Here is an 11,106-nt window from a genome sequence, read left to right as displayed (position 1 = left end):
TCAGTGACCTGGGTTTTTAAGTTTGCTGATAATCGTTGTAAAGGCTTATGCGTTAAAGGGATACCTCAACGAAATTAAAAATATACCCGTCGTGTTCAAAAATAGGTTGAATATGATCCACTGTATCCCTAAATGACAATCGCACGTTTGTATTTTGAACCTGGTGGCTATAGTTTTCGTTACAAACGGCCCACCCTGACAAGCGCTCGGAGAACAGCCAGCGGAGAGCATGTGACACCCAACGCAATCGTGACGTAGTTCGTCTCGGGACGAGCAAAGCTGCGACGAGGCTGACGTCGAGAGGATGGCCTAGTCGTTCCAGCCACCAAAGCGGCTGCTTTTGTACGAATTTTGAGTGAAGGGTTAATCTTTTATAATCTTGTAGGGGGACAATAGCAACTTCTGGGACATACAAAAAGGATTCTTTGGAAGAGGAGAGTTCCTCCTTCCCCTCTTCTATTGTGGTAGCCGGAGGCGAGACAGTTACCGTCACTAGCTGTCAAGGTTCTTAGACTGGCATTACAAACGAGGCGTTAGCGACATCCACCTGGTGCTCTTTGCCAATCGCTTAATTCGTTTTAAAATTCCTTTTCGTGACTTTTTTAACAAGATATTGTTGTGTTCGATGTGATACTGCTCCTTCGAACACATATAGACCAAAAAATGAAACCCGAAATTTTGTTGTAGTATCCCTTTAACCTCAAACAATTTCCTGGTCATGCGTGTCACTACAGCAGCTGCACGGGAAGGGTGACGACGCCGCCACCCTCGTCATCTGGCAGCAGTACAGTTGAAGACGACGCAGCACAGAGAACACTGGCCTCTCCTGTTGTGCAGCACAACCAGCGCTGGACCCGTGAGGCTGCACAGCAGTACCAGAGAAGGGCCGAGCGACAGCAGGATCTGGAGCATGAGAATATACTCCTTGAGAGAAAGTACACAAATGGGGCCATACAGGCTGCAAACGCAACCCTCGCTGCAGCAGATGCTGCACGGAGTTTCTATGCTATAGGGGAGGAAGTGCTCAGGGAGCAAAGAGAACTCATTAGACTTGAAACCACCCGAGCACAGCTGCAAATTGAACTGATAAAAAGACAATTAGGACAAGATTAACTCATGTAATGAGCTACTTGCATTGTTTGTCGCTGTGTTGTATACATATTTTGCGTTTTTTCTGACCTACATACTTGGTTGCACGATTATAACGCTCACATTTTTTTTGCCAAAATGGGTGCCTAAAATTAGATGCACTTACAATTGAAACCAAAACTCAAAAGAAAAACGCAAGGCAGCTAGCCCAATCGCCTTTGTGACCGTTTGTTTACATTAGATATTTTGGTATCCGTATCGCGCGTTCTTTCGCCTTTATGTCATCACACTGACGGGAAACGATAACCACGGAGCGACACTGCGTAGCCTCGCAATCCCAGCGACCCAATGAGCTCGCGAAGTGTTGTATGAAAAAAAAAAAGTGAAGGCCGTTTACAACTCTGTAACGCCGAATTAGAGCGCAGCTCTTGAGGAGGAGTAGGGAAGGGTACTGAGGGGGAGGGGGGTCACGTGACCTCGGCGGGGGGGGGGGGGGTCACGTGACCCCCAGGTCACATGACCCCGCAGAGAAATTTTTCCGCTAGGTTTAGCGGACAAATTTTTCCGCTAGATTTAGCGGGGAATTTTTTCCGCTAGATTTAGCGGGGAAATTTTTCCGCTAGATTTAGCGGGGAAATTTTTTCACTAGATTTAGCGGAGAAATTTTTCCGCTAGATTTAGCAGAGAAATTTACCCATCATGCACCGGCGGTTACGACGACGGCGACGGCGACGCCGCTCAAGCCGGAAACGAGCGCCTAAGAGCTGCACTTATGGGTGTTCAAAGTGCATTACTTTACCTGCGCGGTAGAATCGGCAGCAATTAAATTTTTCGATATCTGGGAGCTAAAATTGCCTGCATGTAAGTATCGGGGCCACGTTAGAATCGTGCAAACATGGTATGTTTGACACTTCATTTATTTTATGCATGCTATCTACAAGGGAAGCTTGCACACAATCTTTTCCATGTCGTTGACTATCCCTACACTAGACCAGCGTGGTTGTTCTGATCGCAATATTTTACGCTGTGGTTAAGTAAGCAACAGAATATCATACTGGCAGTATGGCACCCAGGCTTTCGACGCCCCAAAGGTGGCACATAATTTACATGGATACCTAAAATAAAAATATGGGTTAAGCTCAAAGGCAGATGTATAATTCCTTCTTTCCTATATCCCTTCACATGTTTCCCTTTCATAACGCGGCTCCCCGTCACAGCTCAAGAGAGGAGGTCGCCAAGACGATTAGCCTCCCCGCAGAAGACCAAGGTCGAGTTTCTGTGTTTTAAGAAAATGTTCGAGTCATCGATGAGTGGACCACAGACACTTTCTGACTTGCATCTGCAAATATTCCTTCTGCTTTTAAGATAAAGGCTTTTTCTGCCTGGATATGCTCCTGCGACCTATGGACTGCGTGCTGCTTATGTACGAAAAAGTTCATACTAAGAATATCCCGAAACTCAGGAACAGAAAAAGGGATCAAACACAACACTACATCATTTTGTTGCGTGTGTCACCTTTTGGGGCCCCGGGTCTTCAACTCTTATTACTTTGAATCGTCACCACTTACCTTGTTCTTTAAGTATTTATTTATTTATTTATTTATTTATTTATTTTATTTAAAGAGTACCTTCATCGCCTCGAGGGCATTATTGTAGGAGGGGTGGGAAATAACACACATACATAAAAACACAAAGTGATCACTTGTCCGCACGGAATAGATATACAACCGAGAAAAAAATACACTGTTATCCAACACAACAGTTTTTTGGAGCTGAAATCTACTTGCTGCTTGTACGTAGGCTCGCGATAATTCGAACTCGGATATTTCGTACTTCCAGTTATTTCAAACAGGTTTAAAAATTTTGGTTGTCCCGCTAAGCTTTTTTATGTATTTATAAGCCACTTAATTCGAATGGCGTTTTCGCTTAATTCATAGTTTTTTGCTCTCGCGGCCCTGTTGAGTGCGCTTCTTTCCGAGCACCGCTGCACCGCAGAGAAGCAATACCTGCGGAGCTTGCTTTTGCGAGTGTTGCTTCTCCGCAGTGCACCAGTGCTCGGAAAGAAGCGCAGTCAACGGGGCCGCGAGAACAAAAAACTATGAATTAGCGAAAACGGCACACATGAACGGAAAACGGCGTTCAAATTATGTGCTTCAAGACTAGCAATGATGACCAAGACGACAACGAGGACGAGGCACAGCTCACTGGCATCATGATTTCTGGCCTTGAAACACGTAATGTGAACGCCGTGCAGGCGAACTATATTAGTCTTGACGACGATGTGTGTGTTTGTCATGATGACTCATTAGAGGACATAGTACGGAAAGTAATGCCAGCACAGTGCAGCAGTGACAGTGAAGATGACGATGAAGAAATGGATGACCCACTACGAACTGTCACAGCCGCAGAGGCCTTTGAGCACATCGCTCAGCTCCGGAAGTTTCTGTCTGCAAAGGAAAAGTTCCGTAAAGAGCTGCTTGCGTTGGCTGGCATTGGAAATTTTGTTTTGAGATCTCATGTGCTGACTAAACAGTCCACAATTGACGACTTTTTTGCCGGATGAATAAACTTAGTCACAGTTCTTTCACAAATGTGTTATGCCTGTACTTGCTTATAGTTATGCATTAACTATAAGCAAGCTATTGTGCTATGTAGAGGAAACTGGCCAAAATCTGCTTTGTATATATCGCTATCCATGTAACAAATCATAATGTTCTCTAGTATCATATATATCCAACTAAAATATGTGACTTTCTGGAGTTTGAATTAATGAGAGTGTAGTATGTACAATAAAGCTCCTCTCTGGACAATGCCCTACTAAAAATAAATGTTTTGCAAATGATGTTATCATGCCAGCCAGGATGAAGAAAATATGAACTAACCCTAGGAGGTTTGTGAAAAATAAGAGAAAAGCTTTGCGGGTTGGAAAAACCTGTGAAAGGTGTTATGACTCAACACTCAGAAGCGTACACTATGTAAATCCTATGAGCTAGTAACCATGAGTATGCAGTGAAAAATGAACATTCTATGGGGTAGTATATATAATTTGTACTGATAGCTTTGAAATTGGTATCAAATGAACATTGTTTCACTATACTCTCCTATTCATGCTCCTGTACCCATTAAATAGTATCGGTTTGTAGATATTGAATGGGAAAATAACTGTCTTCTTCAGTTGCCTCATTATAAACTGTGCACACATAGTCTGTTATAGGGCTGACTTCAGCACTTCCCATAAAGCATCCGTCGGTGTGGGAAATGTATTACAAAAAATAATGACAGTATAAAAAGAGAGCTCCAGAGAGTGCGAAGAAGTGCACAAATTTGAAGAAGCATCCCTCGTGTCATTAGTTAGAAGTTTGAAAAGTGCATTGTTATGAACTCCGGAAATCAAATTCAAAATCTATTAGTTTAAGAGAGCCCGTGTGTGCCTATGCTTGTAGCTCTGCGAGAGTGCAGGAGTTGATGGGGAGGAGACCAAAGCAGTAACAAGCAGTTGAGCTGCAGCGTGCGATTGCAGGAGTGTTGGACATTGCACTGCACTCCCGTTTGACCAATAGCTTCGGCAGGGATTTTTTTCGAGCACACTCTTTCCAACGAGCTAATTATAAGTGCCTCAAATGACACATTTCGAGCTTTGTAACAATAATGCGGGAAGTAAGAAAATTTTTTTTCATTACTTATTTCGTCGCTCATGCTGCAATTTACACATACTGCTATGGAAGCAACAGGTATAAGGGGATGTCCATCAATCATTCTTTACATTTCTATCATCCAAATTTCGAAACTCTATGTGGGGTATCTGCAAGCACTACCCGAATTGATCTGTGCAAGAGTGATATATGCATTGCTGGAATGTCATTGTCATGTTGATAACACACTTTCAGCATTGTCACATGTGTCACACTCCTTTATGGGTTATTTTGGGTAGAACTTATGATAATCTTACATCCAGTTAGATCATACAAAAAAAGCTTAAAATAAAATTAATCAATATCTCAAAGCTGTTGGCTTCTTGCTAACTGTGCAGCACGGTTGAGCCCCTAACTGTTGCAGTTTCCAAAAATACAATTGATGTTTAAGTAGCAAAACAATAAATATTATTTCAAGCAATTATTTGATCTAGTTAGACAACTGTCTGACATAATTTTCTTATAATTATCTGCAAAGCCTGATAAACAAAAGGTGAAAGCAATAGCCACGATCATAACAAAGCATCTTGCATTAGAAATGGACAGCCAGAAGATACCTATCCAGACACTTACACTTAGCCGAAGAAATGGTTGACAATAAAGTCTCGGGCCTCGTTGCTCTCAGCACGGTTGGCTGCTACGGGCTCAACGGGAACCTCAGCGGGGATGGCGGCCACGGGTGTCCTGCAGGGGTACCTCTTGGCCAGGTTGTGGAGGGCACAGCACGCGACAATGATGTCGCAGCACCGTTCTGGAGCCATTCGGAGCTCAGCGTGAAGGCAATGGAACCTCCGCTTGAGTTGGCCGATTGTCCTGTACAGAGCGCATGGATCAAAACCACATGTTATTCCTTCCCAGAAACCCAATAGCAAAATCGGACAACAGCGTGGAACGCAAATACTCAAGAGGATGACACGCAACAAGGACAAATTTACAGCTGAATTCGAATCGCAAATTGGCTGCTGTGCCCGATATCACACCTCCTAATTTTTCCAGCCCAAGCTCCAGCCCATTGCTCCAGGATATCGAAAGCTGGGCATTATGCATACCATTTTATTTTCCTTCCGAATTATTTTTACACTGCGTTCACATCCGGGGTCACCTGAGGTTAGCCTGTGCAATGTATTTTATAGAAAGCAACAAGCAAAGTGCAGCTTTATTCAAGCGCTATCCTCAAAGGGTTTCGTGGATATGCTTCCAACCAAACACCTGCATATGCACAGGCCAATATGTTAGAATTTTTTGCTACCTGATTGCTGCCAACGCTGTAAGAATTAACTTGTAACCAAGCTTTATACTGCAACAAATACAGTACCATCAAAATTTCATTCTACATGTTACTTGTGAGACAGAGTGAAAAGAGAAAGAGAGCCAGACTCTTGTCTTGTTGAGCCTTTTCCCTTCCACTCTCCAGGAATAGATGTTCGTGGTAGCGCAACCCATCTACTTTTGTCATTGATCAATAAGAATCCGTCTTGTAAGTCTGGGAGATGTAAAACGTAAAGCACTTGATATAACGCCTTATCCAAGTACTCCTACCCTTTGATTGTGCCGCTAGTGTTCCTATTAGTTAGTGGTTCACGCACCGCCATTTCTGACTCAAGTGGAAGCTCCTGGACGCATGCAGCCAAAGTTTTGGTAGAGGGTCTTATGGCGCTTTCACAACGGAATCCCAAGCAAGATTTGCCTGAACATTTGAGATTGCAGCGACTCATCATCAGTCGTGAATGACGTGTAAGATGGTGTCTAGAGACTATTTGTGGAAACTTGTTATTGCATGCTCAACTTCAACATTGTCCAAAATGATGCCTTGGCACTACTCTTAAATCCATCGATGAGAGCAGAATAGGTCATGCTAGGCATGTACTCTTGGCCAATCGGTCAAGACGGTCAGCAACACACAATTGTTTGCGACTTACACCGATGTGCCGCTATTTTTGGATCACACGCATCTTAGCACGCACGAGCTTAGCTGTACTTGTGCACTCAATATGAGTACATACATATCTAGCACGTTTAGTTAGTTTTCATTAAACAGCCCGAAACTGACATTTCAAAAAGTAGACATATGAAAGTGCCAAGGCACAGTGTTACTTCCACTGCTGTGTCTAGGAAAAAAATTCCATTGTCATTAATGCTTCTTTTTGTCCAATTAACAAAATATCAACTTCTGTCCGGGTCTTGCGTAGCACTGGCACCTGAGGTGAGTTTAGTGCTTTTCCCCATTATTGCCAGTCCTGGGGACCTAAGACATAACTGAGTTTCTGCATTTTCAGTCTCAAGCGATAAAACCCAATAAAGTGTGGTGAGGTAAGTTTCGAAAGTTTGATTTTAAACCTAAATGGTCAGTACTTTAGACCATTACAGGTGCATGTGACCGAGTAAACAGAGTATAGAAGCATGTGACCGAGTAGTCAACTATCTTATCTCCGTGCTTTCAAACTATTCTGTTGGAAGCACACTTTAGGAAGTATTTGGGTTTGTCATCGATGCAATTTGCGTTCCTTTGTCCATCAAGTTTGCTGTGGTCGTCTAGAGGGCGGATTTGGAGCGTTTTCATTGTTTGTCAAGCCATTTGGTCTTACTTTTGTTCTGGGAGGAATGGAATGTCATTCTGTTCCTATTGTAGGGAGCATAAGAAAAAAACCAAAGCTGTTTAAACAGCCTCTCTCAAGGTGCTATCTGGTTAGAGGAAAGCAGCTTTAATAGTCCTCCACATGTGAAGAACAAAGAAGCGTGCCAAGAATTACGTTTGCAAATTTTGCGATTAAGAATTTGTCGTCACAGCACATGTATAACCAAGGTTACGTTTGCCTTGTCCGCAAGTGTTGCCGCTTGACGAATAACTCAGATATGAACCTAATCTACTGCATTCTCGACAAACCTGCTTGAAAAAAAACGTAACTGGTCAATAGATATCGACCGGAAAAAGGCAGTAAGCTTTCGACTAAAAATATTCATCGATAAAAACTGAAAATTTCATACTCACAATAACAACCGAAAAAAGTATGCCGATTCCAGAAAAATAAAAACTGAAACCGCAGAACCATAGGCAGCTATTATAAGTTGTATTGATTCGTAATCTCAGGATACTACTTTCATCTTGCTTACATAAAACCACGGTACCTTATGCTTCGTTAGATTAATATAAAAATTTGTATGCATATTTTTATGCCATAAAGAATAGCAACAGACGTAAGGAGCATGCACGTGTTGCACATATTACGTCAAGACAGCTAGTCGTCTCGAAATGTCTTGCATGAATATCTCTGTGCCCTTCACAATATATGGCCTAGATTTACCGTTCAACAATGCTTCTTGTCGTCGTGTGTGCCGTATTGTATGCGACCTCGGCTGCTGATGACGGCGACAGGAATGGCGTCATCAGCCAAGGTTGACAGGAGTAGCCGCTGTCACCAAGCAGCAGGCCGTCGTACTCTCCACTGGCCAGCTTGACTGCCAAGGTGCTCTCCGTGAAGATCCGAGAGTCGTGGGTGCTTCCAGGCCACCTTGCAACCACGTTGCGAATCCGAGAAGAGGCGTCAACGACCACCTGTACGTTGATGGAATGGTATCCATGGCGGTTGACGTACGCCTCCTCGTGCACATGGGGTGCCTGGATCCGGACATGGGTACCGTCAACAGCACCCACGACCAAAGGAAAGCCGGCCATGTCGTAGAACTTGTGCTGCAAGGCTGCCCCCTCCGCAGCGTCAGGCCATCTGCGTCGTTGATCCCCTCAGCAATTAAACCACATATAGTAAACTTACAGCTACAATGCTTATGAATACCTTTTTAATGAGGAATGCTAAGGACTTTGGCTGTGCCCTTCAAGTTTGTGGTAGCAGTAAAGTGCCTCAGTAGCACCTGTTCAATAGTGAAGTTTGCATGTTTTCATAGGATCCCTTTTTATTTTTGTTCAGTTACCAAGACCTATAAAGTGACTGTGATTCGGTGCAAGTCCTTACCAAAAGTGCAAACGGGTCGCTTTCTGAGGTTTCTCAGAAAAATGGCGTGCCCGGGCCCTTTCCAATCGGGCAAGTAGGACGCTTACGGCCGTAATCATTTTTTTTTCTATTGAAAAGGGGGGGGGGGGGGGGGGGGAGGAGGGAGGGCTAGTTACTAGTAGGTAGAATATTACTGCCATAAAAAGGCAACCTACAAAACATCCCTATCACCAGCAATTCAGATATATTTTTAGTGTATTTACTTTACTTCAATACGGCTGGCAAACTACAATTAAAAGGAAAAAAAAAGGACCCTTACCGTATGAAGTCTTGTGCTCGACGAGCCAGCGCTACGGTGACTTGCCTCACAGCCCGTGAAGCACTTGACACATGCACGCGGATGTAGTCGCCTGCAGTGATCAGAAAGTTCCCAGTTGCGTAGAACTGCAAGGCGATGATCACTTGCTGCTCCGCAGAGAGGGCGCGGCTACGACGTGTACGGCGCTCCAAGTCCGGACGCAGTGTGTCGGCGAGAAACATTATGCCCGCTCTTCCAAATCGGAACCGTTGCTGCAGCCCATCCTCGTCGAAATCCTCAAAGGGGTTCAGGCGGTCCCGCAGCACACGCTGTCGCCTCATCATTGCCGCTGCGTACTGCGCGTCCGTGCGGTCTCTTCTGTGTCGGCGATTCCTTGCGTTGGACATTCTGCCCGGTAGCAAAGTCGGAAATCGGTCCGCAAATCTTATCAGTCAGTCCGTGGCCGGTCGGAGGGTTTGTCGGTGGGTCGGTCGGTCGAAGGGCAGAATACAGACAGGAAAACTCAGATGATAACCGAAAACGAGAAACGCGCGTTGCGTGCAACGAGGCGAAACTGGTTGTATAAACAAACGCCGTGCACGCGACACGGCACACACGGCGTTGCCAGACTTGGAAGCGACGGTCGACGCACTTGCTTTTTGCAAAACACGACAACAGAAAACTGCAAAGCACTTTGACTGTGTCTTGTCTACGCTTCCACACTTCGAAAGAAAGAATTTCGATGCAAAAAAGAAACTATCCTTTTTCTTTTCAATTGAGCAAACGTTTCTTGCAAGTTACAACTAGATTTAGCCGAAAACGGTTCCCATAAAGCAAACGTTGTATCATAAAAAAATAACGATTTATTTTTTTCAGCACAAGGTGGCGCAGGCTCCAGCCCAATAATAAAGGACGGATTTGTTTTATGTCCAGCCATTAAAGTTTCGTAGTAGGTACAACGTAGGTACAACTAGGTACTTTCGGTACCTACTAGGGACTTTGGCCAACGCTAACCGCGGTTAGCTCTTCGAGCAAACGGGCCCTGATGGGCCCGTTACGTGAGACATTCCAACAAGGCTCTGACCTCAACTACCAGGTGGTATTAGCAAATTGTTTCATTTGTTTTAATATTGCTTTTCTTGCATTTACAGACAAAAGACTGCTTTTTGTGAGCTGCTGTCATGAAGGAGATCATGTCTACACAAAGAAATAGGCGCTAAAATTCCGCTTCCGTACCCCATTAAAGCAGAACGAAAAACTACTGCTCTCCCGTTCTTAATATTTTTTTTACGTTAGCTATAGGAGACTACAATAATAAAAATATCCAGAACACGACGCTTATCTTCCAATACACACAAATAGTCAATGAAAATTGATAATGAAAAAAAAAACAAAAAAACTTCATATCCGAGGAAAGTTAGTCAAATTTGAGATAGTTGCAGTCAGAGGAAAATGTCAGCTTAACGGCTGCTGTTGAGTTCACAGGCATTTATGATAAAAACGTTCCCTTAGGAGAAAAACCGAAAGAGAAACAATTAATTTCACAGCACTGCGATCAACCGAAAGCACCCGTCTTGAACGGAGGAGATGCCAGCTCCTCTGCGTACGGGCAGCCGTTGATGAAGCTCCGTGTCGCGTGCTGGTGCACGCTGGTTCTTCGGCATAGGGTTTCGAGCGAGGAGGCCAATGAAGACAGCGGCCGTCTTGTAAACACCAACTTCTTGGGAGGCCGGGGCTTGGTGTCCATCTTGCGCGCTGACTATATTCCATTCATCCCTAAGCTGAGACTGCGGTGAAAGCTACGTCCTCAATGGACCAGTCATACACCCCTTTTTCACCACGTGATCACGCTCCCGCTCATACCCACACACCGAGGACTGGGTCAGGTGATGAAAGGAAGGCGGCTGATTGGTTCGGTGGGCACGTAGCTCCCACTGCAGTCTCAACTCAGAGCCGTGTGTAGGGAGAGTTTGGTCAATGGGAGGCGCGGGCAGAGCCAGTGCGTGCACCAGTAGCAGCAAGTGGGCTTGACATTTTCTCTTGGCCAACCAGAAGCCGCAAAAAAACCTTGCAGTAGTAG

General features: G+C 44.5%; 1 protein-coding gene across 1 annotated transcript; it reads right to left on the bottom strand.

The window, feature by feature from the left end:
* Positions 1-628: 628 nt before the first annotated feature.
* On the bottom strand, positions 629-9,688 carry LOC115321619 (putative nuclease HARBI1). Its single transcript, XM_040217564.2, has 4 exons — positions 9,048-9,688; positions 8,084-8,503; positions 5,355-5,594; positions 629-903 (listed from the first exon to the last, which is right to left on the bottom strand). Exons 1-3 carry the CDS (start codon positions 9,431-9,433, stop codon positions 5,357-5,359), a joined length of 1,044 nt encoding a protein of 347 aa, XP_040073498.1. The 5' UTR covers positions 9,434-9,688; the 3' UTR covers positions 629-903; positions 5,355-5,356.
* Positions 9,689-11,106: the final 1,418 nt, after the last annotated feature.

This window comes from Ixodes scapularis, unplaced genomic scaffold, assembly GCF_016920785.2.
Source record: "Ixodes scapularis isolate PalLabHiFi unplaced genomic scaffold, ASM1692078v2 PGA_scaffold5__190_contigs__length_132052651, whole genome shotgun sequence".
Taxonomy (NCBI): domain Eukaryota; kingdom Metazoa; phylum Arthropoda; class Arachnida; order Ixodida; family Ixodidae; genus Ixodes; species Ixodes scapularis.
The sequence above is the reverse complement of the archived record's forward strand: the minus strand, read 5'-3'. Positions and strand labels throughout refer to the sequence as shown.

Bases quoted from the DNA above. Each gene is read 5' to 3' on its own strand.
- LOC115321619 (XM_040217564.2), bottom strand. From the start codon at position 9,433: ATGTCCAACGCAAGGAATCGCCGACACAGAAGAGACCGCACGGACGCG. The intron at 8,504-9,047 runs GTAAGGGTCCTT...TCAACGACGCAG, and splicing joins CGAGCACAAGACTTCATACG to ATGGCCTGACGCTGCGGAGG. The intron at 5,595-8,083 runs GTAAATCTAGGC...CGCTCTGTACAG, and splicing joins ACAAGAAGCATTGTTGAACG to GACAATCGGCCAACTCAAGC.